Here is a 27,609-nt window from a genome sequence, read left to right on the forward strand (position 1 = left end):
TGTATCCCTAATGCCATAGTTTCTAATAATGCTTTAAATGAATGCTTAGTGAATGAAAAAATTGTTAATGAGGGAGCCACATTAGAGGCCCATGGTATACTTACTAACATTCCTGAGAGTTAGGGACTTGCCAGAGTAGGCTTTAATGTACCCTTTTGTAATTTGAACCCACCAGGAAGATTCAGTTTTTGCCTGTCAACCTAAGCACTTCACTTTGAAGTTGTATTTGCTGGTCTGTTTTATCTGTAGCTGGAATTATTACAAGTAGCAGAACTTGGAATCATATTTCAGTTCAAATAAAGCTAATTCTAGTTCTCATTTTCTTTAGTAGGTTCCTCATTTTACCATTTCAAAAATCTTACAGATTTAAATTTAAGTGTAAAGGTATGTTCGGGTTTCTTGATTTGGCTATATCACACTGCTTTTCATAACATTCTTTGGTTCATCAAAGCAGTTTCAAGCAGTGCTAGGCAAAATGGACGTGTGATATACTACTGAATGTAATGAACTGTAGGTAACTTTACCTAAAAACATTCATAGAGGAACAGAATCGAGCATTTAAGACTTCTTGAGTGAATGTGATACTACAATTCTTCCTAAGCCAACTCTGTTAGTGTAGTTTAAATGGTAACAGTGCAAAGTTAATTTTACCCATGTTATTTTTTTAGTGATTAAGCCAAGCTCAGACGGCTGATAATAGTCAATAGGTGATGGTCATGGAAAACAGTGGCTTGCCCCAATGGGAATCAGTGCTAAAATTTCAGGCAGGCCAGAGACTGGATCCCCAACTCCCCAACTCTAAAATAACTATTTATCTATTTCTGTGAAAACAACGTATGTTGAGCATAAAATCTAATGTCAAGAAAGCTCATTCTTTTCCACTGAAAAGGCCTGTTCTTTGAAGGTATTTTCAACAGATCCTAATATGTGCATTATCAGTGACTATTGCTAGAGAGTAGGACTATGGGAGGGGGACAAACCTCTGCCACATTAAAAAAGTAAAATTGTTCAGCATCTCCAAATTGTCCAACACTATAGTGGGGGAGTGGCGGGGGAAAAAGACTTGGCTCTTCTTCTTCCAAAAAAAGAGATCCATGCCACCACTCATAATGAACACTGAAAATCTCCCAGGAGCCCAGTGATGTATTTTTTAAAAGGACATTCTACTGTATTTCCTCCAGAATTACTGGGACTTGTGTATACACAATCCATTGCTACTGCTTCAGATATTAAAGAGAAGAGAGGTAATGGAATAAATAAAAGTCCTATTTATTTAGTAACTACTATGTATTAGGGCAGACACTTGACACACACCTTTTTTTACTAATACTTGAAAAAAAGTACTGTTACCCCATTTGCAGCTGGGGAAACTAATGCTCAGCAAAGTAAAGCAACTTGTGCCAGAGCAACAATTCAAATCTGGGTCTATTGGACTCCCCGGCCATAATCTTCCCATTGTACTTCTATTCCTTTTCCTATAAAAAGGTCAAGACCCAGATGACAATAAGACAATGACAGTGAATGGTTAGAGCAACCTACTGATTATATCGTTTATGACTGCAGTACAGCTGTGCTAATTCCATGAAATACTATAAATATATTTATAGTGAACAATTGCTTAGTTATAAGAAAACAAGATTGCCAGTGTTATGATTAAACATATCATGTCTATTTTCATACAGGGTATTCACTAAATCACCTGAAAATGTGGAAAAAAACAGCTTTAAGTTTCCTGTTTTTATCAAATATGCTCCTTGCGCTCTATACTGGTTTAGTTCATCAACGAGGTACTTTGGATGTTATGACTCATATTCAAGAACTCTGTTATAACAATCCCAATGAATCTGCAGCTTCAGTATTTGTAATGATGCCTTGCCACTCTACTCCTTTATATAGGTAACAAAAATTATTCTACTTTATGCTATTAAGAAAATGAAACTACTTTAAAATTACTTTCAGATTCCTAGATTAATGGATCACTGATCAATAATAAAAAATTTGAAGCTCCACATTTATTCAGATAAATTTTAAAAAACCATTTGAACTATGTTGATGGAAGTCATGCCGCTTTTAACCTCAATATCCTTTTCAAAATTTTTAAACAATTTAGATTTAATTGATTTGATTTAAATATATACCTAATAGGTTATTTGATGATTTGGGTTTTTTTTTTTTTATCCTTACCCAAAGACATACTTACTGATTTTAGAGAGAGGGGAAAAGAGGGAGAGAAGGAAACATCAATCGATCAACTAGGCAAGTGCCCTGGCCAGAAATCAAACCCTCAACCTTTTAGTTTATAGAACTATGCTCCAACCAACTAGGCCACATCAGCCAGGGATTAATTTCTTAGTAAAGAAATTATCACTGATCTTACTACAAATTTTTTCGATACATACAGCTTATATGTATTACAATTTTGAATTAATCTCAAAACACTCGCTTCTAGTCTAGATTTACTGCTGACTATTGCACTGGTCTTTAACCAGTCTTTTAATCTCTTTGGATATCAGTTGTCTCACTTGTGAACTCAATTAGATGATATTGTAATATTTGAATTAGGTGTTTCTGGGAATAAAACAATAAAATTATGTTAACTATCCAGGGCATTTAAAGACATCCATTTGGCCCTATGCTTGTCAGGAAGGTGTATTAGTTATCAACTGCCTAATATCAGTACAAGGGCAAACAGTTTTTATGTAGAAAATTTTACACCTATTAATCTGGCTTTAAACAGTCTGAAGTTAATTTTGCACGTGCACAGTCAACCTAGTATCCAAGTTATCTTCTTAAGATAATGTAACATTTCTTTGAATGCTCTTTACATCAGTCATCAATGTCAACGATTAATACACAATTTGGAAAATTAGAATCACCTAGCAAAAAAGTCACAGGTTACATGTAAAACCCAAAGTGTCCCTTTAACTTCAGCTTCCCCTACTGTATAAAAAAAGACTGGAGCTGAAAGAGGCACATTCACCGTTCCTCCATACTCACATTAGTGGTAACACTACAGAGAACAAAAATTCTACAGGTACCAAGTTGCTTTCCATACATGGTAGCAGTGCTTGAAGTCTCAAGCTTTTGTATAGTTTGCCAAGTTCTCATCTTACGTTTTTTCAAAGTACACAATGCAGCAAAAAAAGTGTGATGTCTACTTTGGAACACAAGGTGCCAGCTGTTTCTGTTTTCCCCTTATTTCCAAAATTACAAAAGTCATGAAAGTATTAGGTCTTGTGTAAATTTACTTTCTATGCACTTCAAAGATAAAACTAAACTTCTATCATGTATTTTTATTAAATTTTCCTGAGGCAAAGTTATAAACATGGCTTTTTGCATGGTCCAAGTAACTCACATTAATTTATCATGATTTATCAATCCATCTTTTTTATATCTGCTATAGTCTTCCATACACAGTAGAACCATTACTTATTTGGACTTTAACCAGTGAACATATAATGCTATCACTGGATCTTACTTAAATAAAGGTTATGCTGCTGCTGCACAGGTACATGTTGTAAGGATCATACATCTTTGAGAAAACTACATTAAAGGCTTGCCTCTTCACCTAAACTGGAACCCAATTTACACTCAGATTTCACATTTTGTTATGTAAACATTATATATCTTAAGAGTAATTTGAAAACTTTCACTTTTTAAACTTCTTGTAACTACAATGGTAATTTTCTTTTCATAGCCATGTTCACTACCCACTTCCGATGAGATTTCTCCAATGTCCCCCAGACCTGACTGGAAAAAGTCAGTATCTTGATGAAGCAGATCTATTTTACCAAAATCCCTTAAGCTGGTTATATGAAGAGTTTCACAACAATTCAACATTGCCTACTTACTTGATCATCTTCAGCATTTTGGAAGAGGTAAGGAAACATGAAAAAAGGGAAAAGGTTTCACCTTAGGTTTAGTAAACACTTGGAAACAGACAACACATTTATGGTCTTTAACCCATATAGTTGGTAGCTGTCTTTTCCCCAGACAAAATCAGCACTTCTATGTGTATCAATATCTATATGTATCCAACTATGTAATTTGCCGTAAGTTAATTTAAGGAATTGCATTTTTTATTAAAAACGTAGAGGCACAAATCAATGGGTCATTCTAAAATTCTGAAACCAGTACTTAGTAAAATGTAGCCTTTATTTAAATATTTATTTCTAGGAAATAAGCGCTTTCCTGATTTCAAGAAACTATGAGAGAACTGCTGTTTTCTTCCACACTCACTTGCCAGAAGGTCGAACTGGAAGTCACGTATATGTCTATGAACGGAAGTTAAAAGGGAAACTCCAGAGAAGATGAAATTCTGAACTGTGTTGAGATCCTTCCCAGGGAAATAGACACTGCTAGGTAGAAATACTCAGATGTTGCCTACCTACTCTAATAAACACTGGGTTAAGATTTCGTGGAACTTGAAAAAACCCATGAACTGCTTTACCAAATAGTACTACTGAGGAAATGTATGAAAAATATCACAAAGTATAAAATCGTATATTAATACAATGCCAGATTTTAAAATAAAGACCTTTAGTTTTCCGCATGTTGTAGTTTTATTGTTTCTTCCACAATATTCAGATGTGCAAGAAATTTCATAAGAGAACAAGTCAGCAAGCTCATAAGAAGGCAGCAAATTCTTCACAAGTCAACGGGCTCTTGAACCCACAAAAAGACAAGAAGAGTAAGATTATAAAATGTAAAGAAAAAATTCCATCACAATGTGCTGTTATCAAGCTCTACTGCAAATTTAACACAAATATCAGTGTTAATTACACTTTGTCCTATATGATTTGGGTTTGCTTTAAACTCATACACTGAAAGGAAGTCTCATTTCATGCACAAAATCTGTTGTGTACCTGGTTTCTTTAACAGAACTACAGTTGAACATTTCCAATGCTGAAAAATATTCAGCAAAGCTAAACAACAGCAGGTTAGTAAGCTTTTGTTTGATGCTTCTAAGTAATAATAGTCATCAAACTTAGCAATGGTAAAAAGACATTATTATCTTGATAATCTCATCCTAGTTTCAACACCAAATATTGTAGAAAGCATCCACATTTGTTAGTTTTCTAATTTAACTTAGTCACAATGGTCAATATTTAGGGTCAAAAGGCAATTGCCCCAATTCTATTTCGACATTTGCCATGTGTCTTCCATTAGTGCGATCATATTTATGCCATTTACCTTCCCTCTTATAAGCTTGTGGCTGAGGGTGCTTCTGCTCTTGTTTTCGATGCCTGGAGTTTTCAATATTTACCGTACGTTGCTTTTTATCTGGTCGACTGAAAGCAGTAAACACATTTTTCATCTAGGTTAGAGTTAAATTTATTTAAACAAGGAACAATTTCAATGTTTTTCTCCATTAATCTATTATCTGAACACTCTGAAATAGGATGTTAAATTAATCTGAAGTATAATCATAGTGTAACCATGCCAGACTAAGTATTACATTTTATCCTATAGGGAAAAAAAATGTGACGATAAAATAATGAGATTTTTTAAATTATTTTTTTCTTTCCTGGAAAAAGCAGAAATGTATATTCATTTCTTGCACACAAAACAAAGCCTTTTTTTCCTGTCCTACAGCTAAAGTTCACAATGTCTACGTGTACTGTCTTCCTCTATCTCTCTAATCAGGCTTCTGTCACAATGTCACTCAGTCTATAATGCCATCCATGGCCACCCACTTCCCAAGCCAAGAAATACAGCCCTTTTTATTGCACTTGATACACATATACTCCTCTTACTTGAGATCATCTTTGGTTGTTCATGATGCCGTTCTCTGGTCTTGTCATTCTCAGCCTCCTTTTCCTGTAACCCCCATGTTGGTGTTCCCCAAGAGTCTGATAAGTAACTGCAGCCTAGATGGCACACACACAGTCTGGGCTACAGATAGTCACACAACAAATCCTTTCCATCTGGATGTCAATAGGTGCCTCTAAGCACAATTCTCATTTCCAATTCCCCGTATCTAAAACCTCCTGGTATTCCTTATCTTAGTATTTTCACTATCCAACTAATGACCCAACCCAGAAATATGGAAACCATTGTCACTTTCTACTTCTCTTTAACAAAAAATATCACTAATTTTACTTTCTGTGTATTATTCAATTCTGTCTCCCCATTTCCACTCATCCTAGTCACTTCACGTCTGTATTGTTTTAACGACCATCTTAGCTTCACCCTTCCAATGACTTTCTTCAGACTGCTGCCACTGATCCAAAATGCAATAAAGCATGTCCTGGAGCATAAAATGAAGCTATTCATGAGCTACATATTCTCTTCTATTCATACTCCACCACCACCCTTGCCTCCCTGAAGTGGCATGTCTTCAGATCTCCAAATCAAAGTTCCCTTTGAGTGGAATGCCCTACCCTATCTGCTTAACAAATTCAATTTTCCTTCAAAAGCTAGTTTAAAAATGTTTAGTTGAAAAGCCACTCACTCATAAAGCCTTCCCACATATCCTAGACTGAGGCCACTACATACAGTGTCTCTATGCCTCCATTAATTTACCTATCTCTCCAATAGCTTGTGATCTCTTTCTCAGCAAGAATTTTTCGTGTTTCCTCAAGGCAGCCTCACAGTGCTTTGCTCATTGTAGTACTACTAGATACTAATTAAATGACTAAATTCACCACTACCAGTCTCATTATTTTATAGACACATTACTTTTATTCAAAAAGATACCTATGTCAAATGTAAAAAAATAAAGCTAACATTTGAAGGTTAGTCAAGTTTCATGTTACAGAATATGGAACTGGTAAGTAATAGATATCATTAATTTTAGTAGTTATTTACAAAGCACACACATTAAAACTGGTGGCTTGCCAAGTTTGCCTCCTTGATAATGTCTCTACCTTTATCAACAATAATTCTGTAATAAGTGTACTAAATATCATAATTTAGTAAATGGAATTGACAAATGAAAAGTGGAACATCTGAACTGTTACTCCACTCTTCTGATTTCAAAATTTAATTTGCACTGTTCATGCCTAGCTTACCAAAAGTAAGTAAATAAAAGATTGAAGGAAAATAATCTTACAGAAACAAAATAAGCTGAAATAAGATTTATACACCTTAAACTAATTTTTCAGGTAGAAATTAAACTACCTATTTGCTCAAGTCAAACTGATTATATAAATTTTTCAATTTTTAGTATCTTTTAACTTGAAATTATGTTTAAATTTAATGTATTCTAAATTCTCTAGCAATAAAGTACATTTACAAATAGTACTTTTTTTTTTACAAAGAGTACTTTGCAATAGTAACATTCCAAGCAACTTATCAAATGATAAAATGCTATCCAATCTATAAATGTTAAAAACTATTATAACATGGTGATATGTAAACCGACCTGGGTCCATATGGAGGGGAAAAAGTGTGACCAAAGAAGTGTCTATATATGTATTCATCCAACTTCTCAAACACTTCATCATTATCTACTTGATATTCCTTGATGTCTTTAAGATAATCTTTAACATCATTAACAAAGTCAGTGAAGAGCTTCTGATCATGTATAAAGATACCATGTATGAAAAACTTATTGATGAACTGATCAAGTTCTTTCCAATGATGAAAACTATCCAATTTTTCTACTAAGTACCTTTCAACTAACTGTCTAAATTCATCTATCCTTACAGGAGTCAACACTTTCATATTAAATAGGTTAATAGATTCTTGTTGAGCACATTCAAATACACCAGAACAAGCCTTTCTGAAAGAATTATAATTTTCGCTACAGCCATGTTCAGCACTGCATTTCTGTGAATTTGTATTTCTTCCAAATTCTTCAAAATGAATTGGCTTTCCTTTCCTTCCCTCTTTTTGCATGGTAGGGCCTCTATTATTCTGGTTTTGTGTACGCGCCTTATACTGTGGATATAAATATTCACTAAAAACTGTGGGTTTTTTAGCTGCTCCTTCTTTTGTAGCACCATATCTTTTATTGCCCTTTTCATCAAAGATATTCTTGGTGGTATCTTTGAAATGTCTGAAAGTGGATTTAACGGAATCTGAGAATTTTTTCAGATTTTCCTTCACAGCTTCTTTAGCCTGCTTAATTTTTTCTTTATGATGCCTCACAAACTCCTTGGTAGAATTCTTCATGGCATCAAATGTTTCCTTAACTGAACCCAGAAATGTTTCCTTTGACTTATTTTTAGCCCTGTGGTTTCCTCTGCTCCCTTTCTTTTTTCCATCAGTTTCTTGTTTTCCATTTTGATCTTTTGCCTCAATATACAGTCTCTCCCATAAATCAGAACGCTGCTGTTCAAAGTTTAACTTCCGCTCCAGCTCAGTGAGTCTTTCCCGTAAGATTTCTACTTCCTTCTGTTCAGTCAATACATTGGGAGAGTCTGGATTGCCAGCTGACTGCCTAGAGCTTAACTGCTGAAGTTCCACCCTTAAAGCCATGGTTTTTAGTCGTTCTCTCTCCAGTTCCCTCCTTAGCATCTTTGCTTCCGCCAATAGAGTCTCCCTTTGATTAAGAAAGCTGTGTGTTTTCTGCTTTTCTTCTTTCAAATGCTGCTTAAGTTTCTGATTTTCTGTAACTAATTCAGTACTTGTCCCTTTATCTTCCAATATCCTAATCTGTTCTCTTAGTTTCCTTAACTCTTCCTGTAGTGAAGACAAGGCTTTTTCTTCCTTCTCCAGAGATATTCTTAAATACTGGTTTTCTGTATCAAGGTTCTTTTTCTGAGTTTCAAAGGACATCTTCTCTGCTTCAGTAAGGGTCCGACACTTTGCAAGGTTTTCCTTCAATGACTAAATTTTTGTGAAAGAGAAGAAAAATGCCAAGTGTTTTAAAAGCTGAATTTAAATCTTTAACCTATAATACATCATAAATTTTTAGTGTATATTTATGCAAATATATAGTCTTTATGTATAGACTAGTCTTTATGTATTTCCAATATATGAAAACTGGAAAATACAAGGTTGATACACAAAAATGCACAGCAGAATAACACCAAAATAAGAGCACTGCATGATTGAAGACTTTGTTAAAAATTAGAATTTGGTTGTCTCCAGGATTCTAAAACTAGAGATGGGGTATTTCTGATTAGTATTTCCCATAGTCATTTGTAATCCTTACTGGTTTCTAGGCCCACTTACAGGTTAGAAGAAAAGGAGATTAGCCTCCTATCTGTTGACTACAGGATTCCAATCTTTCCTGATGGGGCTCATAACAAGAATGTAGACAGGACTAAGGGCTTCTCTGATCCTTGTGTGAGACAGAATATTTTTCATAGAAAGTATAATTACAGCTGGAGATGACATGATGCTTCAAAAAATTCTCTTTATATTCATTGCACTCTTAGAAGGAGAAAGCTTTCAATAATCTTCATCCTATTTGAAACCTCTTAGTCCTATACAAATCAACATCTCTAAGTTCTGATAAATCATAAAATTTCTCTTGCACTTTACAGGGCAGAATGAATCTTGGTAACATTTATAACTAATTTCCCCAAATTCAATAATATTCTAAAGAAACTGAGAAGATTAGTAAATATAATTCCAAGGTCAGCACCTTTGATAGAAAAAAGTTATGTTCAATCAGGTTTATAAAAGTTTGCTGCAGTTCAAGTTTGCTTTGAGTGGTCTAATTTTTCTTTCAACATATGCATTAGTAACACACTAAGCAAAATAGCCAGAAATTAAACATGTTTATATAGGTTAATAATGGTTATTAACAGTATTCAGTTAAAACATCTTATGTATAAATCTGCAAAATCATACTTAAATTTTGCTTGATTTACCACAAATACAGCTATCCCAAATGAATCAGACTAGAAAAATAGCTAATTTGCACAAACAAGTTAAAAAAAAGGGGGGGCCTTTAAGAGAATGACAGTATCTTCCACTTAAAAATAACTATCTGAAATGGATGTTTCACTGTCTGGCTCATTAATCTTCAGAGAATGAATTATTAAAGTTTCATTATACTCATTTCACCTGCTGTGTAAGAGAAAACAAGTTTCAGCTAACCAACAAAAGTGGGCTGTGGGGGAGAACTGAGAGATGTAGCATTATCTTTAAATGAACAGTCATATGCAGCCACAGAATGACTGACTGCAGGATCCAGTAAACTCCATATTCTTGAATTAAGTGACTGGTAAGCAGATCCTGGGCAGGTCTTCTATGATGATCTTCAAAACACCAAACCACATCTAACATTTAACAGATGGAGACAAGTGCTCTGCAAGAACTGACTCAGTAAAGACCTATGTGGGGTGAGTCTCCTAAAAGCCTATGGAACCAGGAACCATTCTGGTGGAAGAAAATGGATACTCTTTTGAAAACATTCTCTGACCAAGGTAGGAAAACCTATATTTACAACCAACTTCCATAGTTGTTTCCTGAAAGATATAAATCAGATGTCAAATAGGATTCTGTCTTCCAAAGAAACACAATCATAATCCTATAAGGGATACATAAAGTGTAAAGGAAATGAGGGGAAAGTGAAGGAAAAAGGAACAGTTTATTCTTTTCCTACCCTGAATTTATCTACAATCCCTACACACCCTTCCCAGGGAAGAACTAGATAGGAGACCAGCTATTTTGCTGGTCCTCATAAATCCACAAATGTGTTAGGAAACTGGATAGAATGAACAAACACAGTCCTGCTAGAACGAGGTGAGTTTTAGGTAGGAAAGTATAACATGCTATCTCTTGCATCAGAACTAACAAGAAACCAGAGGAAAAAAACTGGCTGACTGTTTTCCTTGATTAAGGGAAGACCTTAGGCTACAACCACTCCTCTTTCTCAATGAATGAATGAAAATGTTTTGCTTGGCTCTGTAAAAATTAGGTTAATAATAATGGTATGTATTTCATATAATATCGACTTAAAATAATGTTAACTATAATATAAGTGGTTAGGACTAACACCTTTGAAGTCAGAATCAAATTCAACTGTGCCAGTTGCTAGCCTTGGGAAAGTTATTTAACTTTTTTGAACCTTTTTCCATCTTTAAAATAAAGTTAAGACTTGATTAATTCACAGGGTTGTGGTCAGAAATAAGAAAAATACTGTACATGAGTACAATGACTAGGACACAGTTAGTACAGAATCAACAATTACCAATATTACTGATTTGCTAATCTGTACTGTACCCGTATCTGAATAGCATTAATTATTGGCTAACAATTACTTTTTAAAGCAGACTTCCAGCCAAGATGGAGGTACAGATAGACACACTGTGCCTCTTCGCACAACCAAAATAAGGAAAACAATTTAGAAATGACGTAACAACCAGTATTGACAGAAAATTGAACTGTATGGAAGTCTGACAACCAAGGAGTTAAAGTAGACACATTCATCCAGACCAGCAGGAGGGGGGGAGTTGGGCAGCTGGGTGGAGAGGAGTCTCGGCAAAAAAAAAAAAGGTGGCCGGCAGACCCCAGGCACAGTGCGCAAGGCAGCTGGCTGACTGGGCAATCCCACATTCACGCGCAGAAAAACCAAGCGAAACTGGGAAGCGAGACAGAGCACACAACCCAGGGCCCCAGCACAGGGAAATAAAGCCTCAAAACACCGACTGAAAACACCTGTGGGGGTTGAGGTGCTGGGAGAGACTCCCAGCCTCACAGGACAATTAACTGGAGAGACCCACAGGGTCCCAGAACGTACACAAGCCCACCCACACAAAAATCAGCACCAAAAAGCCCAGTCTGCTTGGAGGAAGCGGCGGAAGGGACTGAAATCCAGCACAGAGCGGAGCAAGCACCGTTGTTCCTTCTCTAACCCTGCCCCCACATACAGCATCACAACCCAGCGACTGGGTTGCCCTGCCCTGGTGAACACTTAAGGCTCCGCCCCTCGTACATAACAGGCACCACCAGACCCAGCCCCCCCCAAAGATGGCTCAAACAGAAGAAATAATGAAAGCCCCAGAACCAATACTTTTAAGCAACCAAGAGATAGCCAACCTATCAGATGCACAGTTCAAAGCACTGGTGATCAGGATGCTCACAAAATTGGTTGATTATAGTCACAAATTAGATGAAAAATTGAAAGCTACACTAAGTGAAATGAAGAAAAATGCACAGGGAACCAATAGTGATGGAAAGAAAACTTGGACTCACATCAATGGAGTAGACCAGAAGGAAGAAAGAATATTCAATCAGAAAAGAATAAAGAAACAAGAATTCAAAAAAATGAGGAGAGGCTTAGGAACCTCCAGGATATCTTTAAACATTCCAAAATCCAAATTACAGGGGTACCAGGAGGAGAAGAGGAAGAGCAACAATTGGAAGTTATTTGAACAAATAATAAAGGAGAACTTCCCCAATCTGGCAAAGGAAATAGATTTCCAGGAAGTCCAGGAAGCTCAGAGAGTCCCAAAGAAATTGGACCCAAGGAGGAACACACCAAGGCATATCATAATTACATTAGCCAAGATTAAAATTAAGGAGAGAATCCTAGAAGCAGCAAGAGATAAGGGGACTGTCACCTACAAAGGAGTTCCCATCAGACTGTCAGCTGATTTCTCAAAAGAGATCTTACAGGCAAGAAGGGGCTGGAAAGAAGTATTCCAAGTCATGAAAGGCAAGGACCTACAGCCCAGATTGCTCTATCCAGCAAAGCTTTCATTTAGCATGGAAGAACAGATAAAGTGCTTCTCAGATAAGGTCAAGTTAAAGGAGTTCATCATCACCAAGGCCTTATTATAGGAAATGTTAAAGGAACTTATCTAAGAAAAAGAAGAGAAACAACATGTATAGTAAAATGACAGCAAATTCAGTTATTAACAACCACACCTAAAACGAAAGCAAACTAAGCAAACAAGTAGGACAGGAATAGACCCACAAAAATGGAGATCACATGGAGGGTTAGCAACAGGGGAGTGGGGGGAGGGGGGGGAAGGTACAGAGAGTAAGTAGTATAGATGGTAGGGAGAAAATAGAGGGGGGACAAGAATAGTATGGGAAATGTAGAAGCTAAAGAACTTATGACACATGGACATAACTAAAGGGGGGATGTGGGTGGGAGGTGGTATGCAGGGGAGTGAAGGGGGAAAATGGGACAACTGTAATAGCATAATCAATAAAATATATTTTTAAAAAATGTGTTAGTAGTACACACCTTATAATCTGTAACAGGCTCTTGTTTCTGGTGACACTGGGAAAGATAATCCTTCATATCATTCAATTCATCCTCGTGTATCTTTGTGACTAACTGTTGACGCTTCTGAATCTGAATTGTGCCTAAAAATGAAAATTTTTATTAGAGATATATAACATAAATGTTATGATTACCAATATGTTAAACATATAATAAAACATTTAATGTACATATATTTAACTAATCAAGGTAGGATCATTTTCTTCAAAATATTAGCATTTCACAGTTCTATAAAATTTCTGAATATATAAACAAAGTATGAATAAGTCTCATGGTATTGTTCATCAAATGGTGGTGGATGGATGTTAATATAGTATAAATTATGCCAAGTAGGTTAACATATTTTTTTGTTTTATTTCTCATATACCCAGAGATATTTAAGCAGCTCACAATCCTTTTGATTAAAACAAGCCAGTCCATATTACCCTAACAAAGAAAACAATTTATGGTAATGTTTTTATCTTACTATAAAGAAGACACTATGGTCTGTTTATTTTTTTCTTTTTTTACAGTGGAATGTCACTATTATGCTATTGAGAGCTACACATTGTGCCTTGACTCATACTTGTTCTGAGCTAATTAAACAGTATGAGGATGCCCTCTGGGACACTGCACAAAATATGGAACGCTTCACGAAACTGTGTGTCATCCTTGCACAGGGGCCATGCTAATCTCTGTATCGTTCCATTTTCAGTGTATGTACTGCTGGTGTGAGGACTCAGGTCTGTTGTTTTTGAGGGCTCTTTGAAATACATAAAGTGTTGCATTCTCCCAGACAGAGAAAGAAACAAAGCATGGAGTCTATTCACAGTTTATAAGGAAAAACAAAAACGCCTATTTTTTTCTTACTATAATTCTCCTAAATAATATAACACAAACTCAAAAGTTACAGTAAGGAAAATAATTGACTAACTGTGATCACCCACCATTCTCAAAGCCAAATCTTTAGAGCATTCTGTGTTCGTTACATCTGTACTACAGCACCACCATCCCTATCCCAGCAGTGCTAGAGGGATCTTAAACCAACTAAAAAAATTTAAATCACCTTAAAAATTAAAATGTTAATTTGCCAATACATGCCTGTTCACATGCTGCTACATGCTTCGTGCATAAGAGAACAAAAACACCACAATCAAAAATAAGGCAAAATGCATTTGACAATTTTAGTATTACATCCACTGAGTAGCATAGCCTTATGTAAAGAATTTTGTAATGAGTAGATGTAATGATAGTTTACTATTTCTTCTCTTACTGCTAAAAAATTAATTTTTAATTTCTTCAATACAGCTTGATATACACTAAAAGGAAATCCTTTGCCAAATTACAGACAACTGTTACCAATTAACAGCTGATACTCTCTTAGGATTCACACCCCCTCTTTAAATTTTCCAATTTATAAAAGCATGGAAAATTTGTTTCAGTATCTCTCAAAAGAATCTCTGATTTTTTTAAAATGTTGAAATAAATACATACGTAGTTCCCCAAGTGACAGAAAATCTTTCTTTTCAAAATTCTAATAGAATGAATTTCTTCTGCTCACTGGAAAATAACCTAGAATTATGTGTCGAGCCCCGAATTGGCAGTACTATTATATAGCATGTTTGATGACTGTCAGCCTCACTCTGGTTCCCCACCCCTTCGCAAGAGTGAGAAAGCAGCCACTCCTAGAGGTTTTGGGGTTTGTTTTGTTGTTTTCCTAAATCTTCAGCTGCCTGACTACAAAGTGTTTAGAAGGCCAAAATACAATCTTTGGCCTTCTGGTCATGTGTACACGTCTATCTATATTAATTACATCAACCAACCCACTATCAGTTCTTGCTATCATTGCTGTTAAGACTTCTCTACAAATCTGACCAGAGCTTCCATACAATATATCCAGCTGTCTGTTGGGCACAATTTTGGGAACAACTTCATGGAAACAAACAAAAAATCAAACTTCAACAGCTACCCTAAACCATTCTAGAATAAAGTTCAGTAAAAACCAAAATGGCTCACCATCTATTTACTGTATCATCTAAATAAAACTCTTCCCCAGCCATACCCCCATCTCCAAAAGTAAAGCAGCTAGCACACTTCTGGTAATTTAAGACAAAAAGAAAAAAGAAAAAGAAAAAAAACAAGTATCTTGGGTATCCTATCTCAAAGTTCTATTTTCCATTATTACTTCAGTGTCCCTTATTTCACCAACCTTCTCTCCATCCCCACGATCTCTATTATTAAGGGTCTGATCACCAAATAGCTAAATTACAAAATTTCTCAGATGACTGGCCTAATTTTCCCCACACCATTTTCCTTCCTGCACTTTTCCTCTAAACTTACTGCTATCAGGTTACTCTATAAATCAAACTCCCCTGTCCTCATTCCAAGATGTTTGACAATGTTAACAGCATGCCACATATTCCAACTTTACATTCCATTATTCTAAATAAAAATCCTGCTATAGTCCAGGCAGCGTCCTCACTGCTCCCAAACCCAGCAAGTTTACTTTCAGGTTATCAGGTTCTCCATTGCTGGAATGTTCCTTTCCTTCCACCTAGCATAAGCATAGTAAGACCAAACACAACTCAAATCTTACCACCTCCAGGATGACTAAGTATAGCCTTTGAGCTATGATTTTTGTCTATGCTACACATCGTGGCACCTACTTATACTGCTGTATTACCTGTTGAAGAGCAGGACAGCCTATCAATACTTCAAGTAACTTCTTGAGAAAACTAGTCCAAATGAACACCACTAATAATTTAGAACATGGATGTCTATGAGCAAAGAAAGGTAAAGAAGATAGGTGCTTCACATATGAAAATTTTTCTTTAAACTTTTATAAGCAGTTTCAGAACCTGCAGCAGTCCAAATACTTTTAAGTACATCATTTTACTATCCTCAGTCATGCTAGTTTTCTCTTCCTTCCAGGCTAGGTCTGAAACTCCAGAATTTTATGGAGCCAAACTTGGTCAATGTTCTGAGTGATTTCACTTAGTAGTATGTTTTCGTTAAATTATAAAGCAAATGACATTATGGTATGCAACACCTGACTTCATGGTGCATGAGAAATTCAAAGTGGCTCTGAAGTCAACTCAAAAGAGCTCTTAACATTGAGATTAGTGCCAGAGTTATGAAAAAAGTGTAATGTCCTTTAAACAGTGACTGAAAAAAGTAGTAAGTTGTTAAGTTTCTGTTATCTTCATTGAACCAGTCTTCTTACTATATCAACCTTCTTCACATTGTATTATTTAGTCTTTTCATATTCTGAAAAGCTAATTTCAATCGCAGGACAATGTTTTGTTAAATATAATTATTAAAGTAAATTTTACAAGTAACCAAGATCCTAAATAGTGGCAATAATTTCTCAATTTTGAAAGCACTCCTCTCTAAATTGATCTTTTTACAAAATACTTAGAAGTTCATGCAAGTGGTGAGGTTTTAATGGAATTTAGATAAACATTAAATCACTGTTCTATTTTTAGTAGGAAAAAAAGATTAAGATAAGACCTTCTCCTTTGTTACCTCCATGTTTACCTGTGGGGAAAAAGAATCATGCTCAAAAAAACAGATTCACACATATGCTCCAGCTAGATAATGAAAAAAGTTAAATATATGTATTTCAACTTAAATCTCATTACAACAAACTTCAAGGGAGGATATAAATGATAGTATTTCAGTATTAAATTCAAGCAGGCACTTATAAGAAATATATTTTACTGACTGATTTAAATCAAGCATTAACTGTCTTCATTAATTACCCTAACAGCATACTATGTTGAATAATGTTATCTTTTCCACAATCAACATAAGAGTACATCTATTTCCTCAATCTTTATATAATGAACACACTGGCAGAATGAAATAGCAAAACAGGAATACTTCAGAAAATTAAATTGTGAATTACATACTCAAAAAATCTAAATGTAGTTAATATAAGACAAACTGAAATTTGTTGACAATATCTAAGACATTTGTTTTGATTCTAATAAAGCAGAGTGTGAATGTTCAGTTCTCAAATACTTATCTCTTTTAAAAGATTTTTTTTATTTTTAGAGAAAGGGGAAGGGAGGGAGAAAGAGAGGGAGAGAAACATCGATCAGCTGCCTCTCACATGTGAACCAACCAGTGACCAGGCCCACAACCCAGGCATGTGCCCTGACCAGAACTGAACCAGTGACCTTTCACTTACGCCGGACGACGCTCCACTAACTGAGCGACACCAGTCAGGGCTACGCTCTCATCTTTGTGCAAAAATATATACCTTAAATAAGATTCAACTGTTGGACACTCAAATGAAATAACACCACATAGAATTCCTTCCTTGTCACCCAAGGGACTTTTAAAGGCTTTGCATTAAGATAATCTATATATATAAAAAAAGCACTAACAAGATTAATAGTAAGCAAAATATAATGCTACATTATAAAACAAATGCAACAAAATACAAAGCTTACATGAAAGGGGAAGGCAGAAATAATGAGCAACAATTATTATAACTATTTCAAATGGGATTTAAATAATCCTCCTCATAAAGTCTCCTAATAAAGTTCAAATTGCTTTAATTGTGATTTTAAAATAAATGATTTGCCTCCCGGTAAGCACTTCAGATTTTTAATCTTCCAATCTTTTTCTTATGATAAAAACATAAATGCTAATAATCCTTCCATTTCTTAAACAAATACTGCTTAATTTAAGTGAAAACAGCTTTGTGAAATAGGCAACACCATCTCCAGTCTCCAGTTGAGAAAACTGAGGATCAAACAGGATGCAAGCTTTTCAAGGTTATATTTTAATCATATAAACAGTAAACACATGTCCTATGTGTTTAATCATATAAGCACATAGGACACTAAAACAGATCCCAAGATTCCTCACTCTTAGTGTTTCTACCCTATGCCATCAGCTTATCAATTACTTACCATAGAAATGTCCAAATCCCATGCTAATTGCAATCACCAGAGCCAGTATAACACACTTATTGAGGCCACTACTGAAATGGCGTTTACACTCCTTAGGGGGTTCAGTTTCTTGTTCAGGAAGCAGTCGCTCTTCAGATTCTGAACTAGAAATGGTCTTCTTCCTAGCACGGCGTCGTCTAAAGGCAGGACTGGGCTGATGACTGGTTTCATCACTACTTGATTTGTCATCGCTAGGCTGAGATGAAAATACTATTAAAAAAATGTAGATGAGTATTAAAAATTCTAGAAAAGATTTGCTAGTAAATATACAATAATTAATGCCACCCCTTCATGCCTTTTTTACATAAGACAACCAAAACAAAACCTCAAATTTTCAGGTTTATCAACATATTGCCAAAGCATAAAATATTTCAACTGTGATACACAAGAATCTGTTAATCATATTATATGTCTTTGAAGGTCTATCTTTTTTTGTTGTTACACCTCTCCTGTAGTTTATACTATTGGAATAATCATTCTCATAGTCTGTTAAATTTCTTTGATATTAGAGCTATAAACAAATACTATTTCTAAAAGAAAAAAAAAAAACAAACCCTGTATCTCTTCATTCAGTTTCAAACAGATGTTAATTTAAGCTCAACTGTTTAAGGAACTGAGGGACATGCATAAGCAGTTCTGTGGGTGTATCTGGACCCTAGTTTCACTTCCATCCCATGAGTCTACAATCAAAGTTCAAAGCACTATTGTTTAACACAGGTTTCCAGATGTCAGATGAGCCCTTCCCTTCAACTGCCACTCTTACTAGAAGGCTATTAATTTTACCCTCTAGTAAATATGTCAGCATGAGGAAGTGACACAACAGCTATCTCCGATATTAAGGACCAGTTTGGTGCTGCTCCTTCTTTATGAAAAAAAATAGTAAACAAGTTTTTTTTTAATTTACAAGAAATCTCAAGTCCTGGAAACATATCCACTAAAAAAATTACCTTCGTTTGTTTTTCCCATGTGTAATCTATTAACACTTTTTCACATTATCAACAAAGTATATGTTGACAGAGAAGATTATATGACTCAATAATAATTCCCCCAGGCCAGTTAGAAAGAAAAAAAGCACTAAAAGTAAGGATAAAATGTGAACTTAAACTTGATGCACAGAGCTACAAAACAACCAACATTCATGCTTCAAAAAGCAAAACCATTCTTCAAAAGACAGGTTATCCATGCCAGAGGAAAGCTGGTGACTTAGGTTAGGCAATACTTTTTAAAGAAGACTCATGGAGAATTCAGTTAACATTCACATTTACAACAACAAACACAAAGACAGAAGGCACTGTTGAATGAACGAATATTCCTAAGGTTTAGTGACACAGATGCCAGTGAGAGAGCTTTTTGTTCATGACCCTCACACCCATCATGTTTTATCTGGTTATTCTAGATCACTAGTTTTTCCAAGATACCTTCACCTCAGCTGTCAGGTTATACATATCTTGGACAAAGAGAAAGAAAGGAAGATTTAAACAAGCATTACATAATACAAAGGCATGACCATGGTTGGAGTATTTAAGTCAGACGTTCTGATAGTATTAAGACGGGTAAATGTAAAAAAAAAAACCTTTTGCCAAAAGTCCTCAAATAAACTTTCAATTCTACATTAACATACTGCCTTCGTTATATATTTCAAGTCAAAAAACTAGCTTAACCCATATTAATAAATTCATATCATTATCTAATGCTTCCATCTTTTTTAACCTATACATATGATAACTGAAGTATTTTTTTAAATTTTATTTTAATTGGTGAAGTATTTTGATTTATAAAAAACCTTTTAAAGCTTTGTTTGGCCCACAGTCCAAGATGCAAGCAATGCAAAGGCATGCAATAAGCTTAGCCAGCTTTGTTACAAATCAACTTGAACACCTGTTTATAGAGTACCATAGCTGACAACAGATATCTTTAAAGCACTAAGTAAACAGTAAATGTGACTAGGCATACTCAGCTCTAGAAAAGCTGATACATTTAGTCACACCACCTTGGAAAGCGAGTTGGCTAGGAACGTGGTGTTTCAGCTGATCATCCCATCCCCTTATGCATTCAGGAATCTTCCACAGCTTCTCCCACCACCTTTCTTTTGTGAATAAACAGGGAAAAAGATGTATAAAGCTTTATTATAAATAAAAAGGAAAAAGAATTGAAAATATTTATTTTAATTATCATTTAACATTGTTATTTGTGCTCCATCAAAATCTTACAAGCATGCCTTTAAAAAAAAAAACAATACAAACTTTCGTACAACTACATCCTTTGCTCTCTTAGGGGAGAAGAGGGCCATCTGAAGAGGGTGGGGAGCATTCTTACATCAATAAAAGATTACTGTCACAAGAATCTAATTTAAAAGAACAAACTGAAGTTGAAATCCTACAGAGATGGAGAAAGGAAAAGGAAAAAAAATAAGTAAGCAATGGGTAGCAGGAACTTAAACCAAAAACAAACCAAAAAAAAAAGGGAAAAGGGATAGAGAACAAAAATTGTGCAACTGATTTATACATAGTCTTTTCAACATAGCCCAATGTCATTTTTTTATTATTTAACATTGTCCTTTGGGAGGAACAGCAATGGATAAAAACATACCTAATAAACTATACCTCTTAACTGAATCTACAAAATTCCAAAGTTCAAATTTATAAAGTTAGATAAAAACTAGAATAATGTGCTCTGAAGTGTCCAGTTATCTGAAAAACAATTAACAGCACATGTAAATTTCTCAAATGTCTGCTTGGACCCTTTTGCAAAACTCTAGCTTCAAGTACCTTTTCTTGCCTACGAATATTCTCAAATTAAACTAGCGTGGTCTTCTGTTTTTTAAATTTTTTTTAATTTTAAGTTTTGTGGGTTTTTTAAAGATTTTATTTATCTTTAGAGAGAGGGGCAGGGAGGGAAAAAGAGAAGGAGAGAAACATCAATGTGTGGTTGCCTCTCACACATACCCTACTAGGGACCTGGCCTATAACCCAGGCATGTGCCCTGGCTGGGAATTGAACCCGCAACCCTTTGGTTCACAGGCCATCACTAAATCCACTGCCACACCAGCCAGGGCCCAGCATGGTCTTTTAAAAAAGAAGAAAAAGCGGGGGAGGGGGGGAGACTTGAATATAGCATGATTCCTATATTTAAGTAAATAAAATAAAATTCAATGACTAAAATGGATTCTAAAATCAATTACATTAGCCTTATTCTGGCCAAGGCTGAAGTTTCTCTATGACCACTAAGAATGCCAGATGAGTATTTCAACATCTGAATCAAGTGTTTTCAAGCTTGTTTATAGGCAAATTACTGATACACTAATTGAAAATAACTCGTTATTAAATGAAATAATTTTAAAAATCTCTACTTGACATTTTATTAACTTTAACTGCAATAATGGAAATTCTTTTATATGATTCTGAGAAATGTAAATATTAAAGAATGGTAAAATCTAAGGAAATGACCTGAAACAGATACTACATGCTCCTGTTTCTGTATCAACTTAGGAAATTCTTGGAATTACTGATAGTGTTCTAAGGTTTCTTTCCTGTAATTCACCCTTAAGTTGCAACTGTGGATTAATTATAGGTTTGTTTCTTATATCTTTCCAATAAGTTGTATCTAAATATTATATCACATTGAAAGTTGTCATTTATGACCCTAAAATTGAGCCAAAAAATTCTAGAAGGGAATTAGTTCAGTAACTTACGCTTTAACCTCCAAATTACGAAACAACAGGCATTAACTGCATTAAGACATGACTTACAATTCACGCATTTTCATAAATCAATCTAAAAATCTAGTAACGTGGTGGGATACTGCTGTACTGACATCTACTTGAGCCCTGTTTGGCACATGGTACCCCTCAGTAAATGTTTATTAAATGACTAATCATTGAATAGATCTGAAAGGTTTCAGTGAGAAGTTTCTTTCACTTTTTCTGCAATAGAAAATTTTTACTAATGTAGGTAAAAATCTTAACATTCTCCCATCTTTAGGTAAAATGGCTCAATCTCCCACTCTTAAAAGATCTAAAGAATGTGTACCCTGACTGGTGTGGCTCAATGGATTGAGTGCTGGCCTGCCTGCAAACCAAAAACCTGCTGGTTCCATTCCGGGTCAGGGCACATGCCAGAGTTGTGGGACAGGTCCCCAGTTGGGGGTATGAGAGAGGCAACCAATCAATATGTCTCTTGCACACTGATGTTCCTTTCTCTTTCTCCCTCCCTTCCCCTCTCTCAAAAAATAAATAAATAAAATCTTAAAAAGATCTAAAAAAATGTCAAATACATTTTGGTTGGAGTGTTTGAGATACTAACAAACCTCCTTGAGGCTTTGCCTTTCACTTTCATATTTTGTCTTTCACTTAATGATTAAGAGATGATTTTTAATGTTAAAGACGACTGTGTTCTAGGCTCTAGAGTCTAGGAAAATATTAAATTTTATAAATGTGTTTATAAATGTGTTTCTTGAGTTTGACTCAAATATATTCAAAACTTGAGATTTAGGATTATAAAACAATTATATAAAATGTGGTCACAGGACTCCTTACATCTGTTATCAGTATATTCTTTATATAGTACTTACCAGTTTCTGGCTGACAGAATGTATACTGGCTGCTAGAAGAAGAGCCCATATTGAAGTCTTCTGGACTCTGTACATCTGTTACAATTATGGCTTCTTCTTGATTTCCAATTTCTTCTAACTTAGGTGGCTCAAGGGTAACAATATCAGAATCGTCACTGACAGTTCCAAAGTAGACATTGTCTTCAGGTGACCTTTCTTCCTCTCCCTAAGGAATCATAATTTTAGAGACAGTTAAATTCAACAATTATTTAGGGGCCTTATGTTTTCTACACAGTTCAAAGCAAATAACGGTATGTAAGCAGTAGGGCTTAAAATAGAAGATATGAATTCTGTCCAATAGGAAAGGATTACTCAATAGTAGGCTCATCTTTTAGTATGCAAACACCTTCAAATCCCTTGGACTCTCTAACTGCTGCCTACTCCTGGTAGGCTACAGATGCTAAGAAGCCCACCTTTACCACCCAATGACCACAGAGAGGAGAGATTTCTCACCAGTTTCATGGGTTTATTTTAGCATAACTCAGGAAGCCATTTAAAAGACTGATTAAATTTTCCTGGTTATATATGTAATAAACTTTAATAGCTATGCCATGTAAAGATCATCTAGTTTTATCTAGAAGTCAATTACTTGCTAAAGGATAAGGTTTAGTTTCTTCTCAAATATAAAAACTGACCTTTGTTTTGCTTAATTTCTCAAAACAATGTGTTTTTCCATGTATAATGCGTACTTTTTTGCCCAAATTTTTGAGGGAGAAATAAGAATGTGATTTATACATGGGCACAATGATTACATGCCGTGTGCATAACAATCCTGTGTATAATGTGCACCAAACGTAAGAGCGCATTATGCACAGCAAAATACAGTAATTCAAGGATGTGCCCTGGCAAGGTGGCTCAGCTGGATGGAGCACTATCTGGTGCAACAGAAGATTGCAGGGTCAATTCCCAGTCAGGGCAAAAAAGGGCTGTGGGTTTGATCCCTGGTTGGAGTATGTATGGGTGTGGAGGCGGGCAACTGATGGACGTTTCTCTCTAAAATCCATTTCTTTCTCTCACTCTAATATCAATACACACATACTCAGGTGGTAAATTAAAAAAAGAAACACAACCTAATCAGACAAACTGTATCACAAGACATCAATGGGCCTGTATACCTATGGATTGATATCGAACTCTGGATCCATTTTGTCCTCTCCTGTCTGCTAATGATATTAGTCATAATAGTTACACTTGTTCTTTGGGTTCTCCTATATAGTACAACTGTTTCTGATGGCTAAACATCTATCACTGTTAATACCCTTTTCATAGCTTACAAAAGTGTTATACTTGACCCAAACACAGAGAAATGAGATGGAAGGCAGAACTCAAGTCATGATAGTTTACAGGATAGAAATGGTCTGAGTATTTTTTCACAATGAAGACCATGAGACCTGACTGTCTTCCATTTAACTGCCTTTTTCCTTTTGGGAAAACTCAGCCTCAACTCAGATCCCATGATTACAATATTGCCCCATCTGCAGTGTTCACAAGATGCCAATACTGAGACTTCCTAGAATGAGCCTTCCTAGCACTGTTAAGACCACACTATCTGGTCTTAGGGGAAATGTGGATGAAAAGTGCAGTTCTATAGAAAGTAATCTCTCAGGGTGATCTGATCATAAGTGACCAAGAAATTACTTGTCTAAATTAAAAGATTTCTCAATCAGAAATTTAAATAAAAGCCAATAATTTTAAAATTAAAAGTAATCAATCTGGGGATCTCAAAATTTTCAATGAAATTTGTTTATAATTCAAATAGGAACAGAATGCAAAACCAGAAATGGAAGCTTTAAGTAGTATTCTCTGTGTTTACCATATTTCCAGATTAAAACACAGCTTACCTCACGTGCTGACTTCGTTTCCTCCAAAGCTGGATAAGCAGTTTCTTCCACTAACATTGTGACATTTTGGCTGCTCTCTGATATAAAGCGAAAATCAATTTAGTTATACTTTGTCCCTTTGGCAGTCTACAAATATAATAATAATCTGAGTACATAAAATGTATTCCTAATTTTTTAATGGATTTAATCAAATGATACACAAAGTCATTCTTCTGTTGCTAAAACAATCTGTTATTTCAAATATAATTGTTTCAATATTTGAAATTGTCAGGTGATAAGTTTAGATAAGGAACTGAGCTCATGTAAGAGCAACTAAAACAATACAATCTCTAAATAAATATTGTCTCTACCTTACAAAGTACTTAATCCAAGGTTTTTATAAAAATCTGTTAACATGGAAAATCAATTCTCAGAAATCTGATAGCAGATATATCCTGCATTCTTAACGTTTATTCAAACTAAAGGTACCACTCTTCTAATGATCATTAGTGTCTAGTAACACAAGAATCAAAACTATGGCTTCAAATTACAAACTCCATAAAATAAAAAATAGACAGTAAAAAACAAGAACTTGAATGCAGAAAAATGATGTCACTGTAGCAAACATATTTTATTTAAAACTCATCAAAGGAAAAAACGTGGAAACAAGAGATCATAATATTAGATATTTAATGAAGAAGGCTATATAATATTAACAAAAAATATTAAAATATATAATAAACATAAATTTATGCATAGCAAAGAATATACAGGGTGGGGTAAATGTAGGTTTATAGTTGTTCACATGGAAAGTAATACAACAATAAATAATAATACAAGAATACACTTTCACATACTTACAACTGTAAACCTACTTTTGCCCTACCCTGTATACTAAATGGTTACAGCAATTATCTACAGACCAAAAAAAAAAAAATGTGTGTGTGTATATGTGTGTGTGTGTGGTTTTAAATTTTTTCCTCATTCTTTTTTCCTATCATGAACATATACTTCTCATATAATTTAACCCGTACCCCAAAAAAAGAAAAACAACCACCCAGTGCTTCTGTGTTACACAGTCCCGAACAGAATATTATTCTGCAGGTAAGACTCCTCAATAAAGGTATACTTGAGTCCAGGGACTCCTAAGGAGTATGGAGATTTTTTTAATATACATGTATTCTGGGTGGAGGTACTATTCCTAGCTTTCAGATTCTCAAAGAGATCTCTGAGCCACGAAAGAGGACAATCAAGCCCTGGCTGGAATAGCTCAGCGGACTGAGCTTGGGCTTCGAACCGAAGTGTCGCAGGTTTGATTCCCAGTCAGGGTACATGCCTGGGTTGCAGGCCATGACCCCCAGCAACCGCACATTGATGTTTCTCTCTATCTCCCTCCCTTCCCTCTCTAAAAATAAATAATAAAATCTTAAAAAAAAAAGAAAGAAAGAGGATAATCACAGTTCAAATAGATTAGTAATTAACAGGTAAGCTAAAAATAAGATTAACAGGCATAATCTATTATATTTCTAGTATGTGCACCTCCATGTGGATTCTCTGGGGTGGCAGTAAGGGAGGAATGTTCTTTTTACATGTTTAGTAATTTTCTTAAGTTTAGAAATAATGGTAATTTTACTTCTGGCCAAGATGGAGAGGTAGGTAGATACACTTTGCCTCCTCATACAACCAAAAGAAAGACAACAAATTTAAAAACAAAAAAACAACCAGCACTGCCATAAAACTGAACTGTATGGAAGTCTGACAACCAAGGAGTTAAAAAGAAGAAACATTCATCCAGACCAGTAGGAGGGGCAGAGACAGGTACCCAGGGAGGAGAGGACTCGAGGCAGGGCAGTGGCTGGAGGACCAGGGTAGGCAGCAGCTGGCAGAGCAGGTAGTCCCACGTTTGTGTGTGGATAAACCATGAGGAACAACTGGGGAGCAACATAGACCATCCAACCCAGGGTCCCAACACAGGGAAATAAAGACTCAAAGCCTCTGGCTGTAAAAACCTGTGGTAGTTGTTGTGGTGGGAGAAACTCCCAGCCTCACAAGAGAGTTCATTGGAGAGACCCACATGGTCCTAGAATGCACACAAACCCATCCAACCAGGAATCAGCACCAGAAGTGCCCAATTTGCTTGTGGGTATCAAGGCAAGTGACAAAAGCCAGCTGAGAGCTGAGCAAGCAGCACTGTTCCCTTCTGGATGCCTCCTCCACATACAGCACCACAACGCAGTGAAGTGGGTTGCCCCACCTTGGCAAATACCTAAGGCTCTGCCCCTTACAATATAGCAGGACTACTGAAACAAAAAAATATATGAAAGAACAAATCAAAGCTCCAAAAATAGAACTAAATGATGAAGAGACAGCCAACCTTTCAGATGCAGAGTTCAAAACACTGGTAATCAGGATGCTCACAGAAATGGTGGAGTATGGTCGCAAAATAGAGGAAGAAATAAAAGCTACGCAAAGTGAAATAAAGGAAAATATACAGGAAACCAACAGTAATGGGAAGGAAACCAGGACTCAAATTAACAATTTGAAGCAGAAGGAAGAAGTAAACATTCAATCAGAACACAATGAAGAAATAAAAATTCAAAAAAAAATGAGGAGAGGCTTAGGGACCTCTGGAATGATTTTAAAAACATCCAAATCATAGGAATGCCAGAAGGAGAAGAGGAAGAACAAGAAATTGAAAACATAATGAAGGAGAACTTCCCCAATCTGGCAAAGGAAATGGACTTCCAGGAAGTCCAGGAAGCTCAGAGAGTCCCAAAGAAGTTGGACCCAAGGAAGCACATATTATAATTACATTACCCAAGATTAAAGAGAAGGAGGGAATCTTAAAAATAGCAAGCAAAAAGGAGACAGTTACCTACAAAGGAGTTCCCTACAAAGGAGTTCCCCTAAGACTGTCAGCTGATTTCTCAAAAGAGACCTTACAGGCAAGAAGGGGCTGGAAAGAAGTATCCCAAGTCATAAAAGGCAAGGACCTGCATCCAAGATTACTCTATCCAGCAAAGCTATCATTCAGATGGGAAGGCAGATAAACTGCTTCCCAGATAGGTCAAGTTAAAGGAGTTCATCATCTCCAAGCTCTTATTAT

The 27,609-nt window shown here is 35.6% G+C and overlaps 2 protein-coding genes and 1 non-coding gene across 5 annotated transcripts in view; all 3 read right to left on the reverse strand.

Annotated features, from left to right (window-relative positions):
- Positions 1 to 5,291, reverse strand: part of PIGBOS1 (PIGB opposite strand 1) — a 33,657-nt gene extending 28,366 nt beyond the window's left edge. Inside the window, exon 1 of the mRNA XM_036033870.1 lies at positions 5,194 to 5,291. The gene's annotated coding sequence lies outside the window, so the exon portion shown is untranslated. The remainder of the gene's footprint in view (positions 1 to 5,193) is intronic.
- Positions 1 to 27,609, reverse strand: part of CCPG1 (cell cycle progression 1) — an 81,158-nt gene that overhangs the window by 28,184 nt on the left and 25,365 nt on the right. Inside the window, exons 4-10 of one of the 3 annotated variants that reach the window (XM_028506777.2) lie at positions 24,525 to 24,601; positions 22,645 to 22,849; positions 18,037 to 18,285; positions 13,097 to 13,218; positions 7,367 to 8,775; positions 5,194 to 5,291; positions 4,539 to 4,664 (exon numbers count right to left, since the gene is read on the reverse strand). In XM_028506777.2, coding sequence (XP_028362578.1) covers positions 4,648 to 4,664; positions 5,194 to 5,291; positions 7,367 to 8,775; positions 13,097 to 13,218; positions 18,037 to 18,285; positions 22,645 to 22,849; positions 24,525 to 24,601 — 2,177 coding nt within the window. In that variant the 3' untranslated portion in view covers positions 4,539 to 4,647. Of the gene's footprint in view, positions 1 to 4,538; positions 5,292 to 7,366; positions 8,776 to 13,096; positions 13,219 to 18,036; positions 18,286 to 20,065; positions 20,162 to 22,644; positions 22,850 to 24,524; positions 24,602 to 27,609 lie in introns of those variants that run through there. The other 2 variants (XM_028506773.2, XM_036033857.1) reach the window with 2 other exon arrangements.
- LOC114493585 lies at positions 13,750 to 13,853 on the reverse strand. The gene has a single exon (XR_003684219.1). It is a non-coding gene; the product is annotated as a U6 spliceosomal RNA (small nuclear RNA).

Source organism: Phyllostomus discolor, chromosome 1, assembly GCF_004126475.2.
Source record: "Phyllostomus discolor isolate MPI-MPIP mPhyDis1 chromosome 1, mPhyDis1.pri.v3, whole genome shotgun sequence".
NCBI classification, from domain to species: Eukaryota; Metazoa; Chordata; class Mammalia; order Chiroptera; family Phyllostomidae; genus Phyllostomus; species Phyllostomus discolor.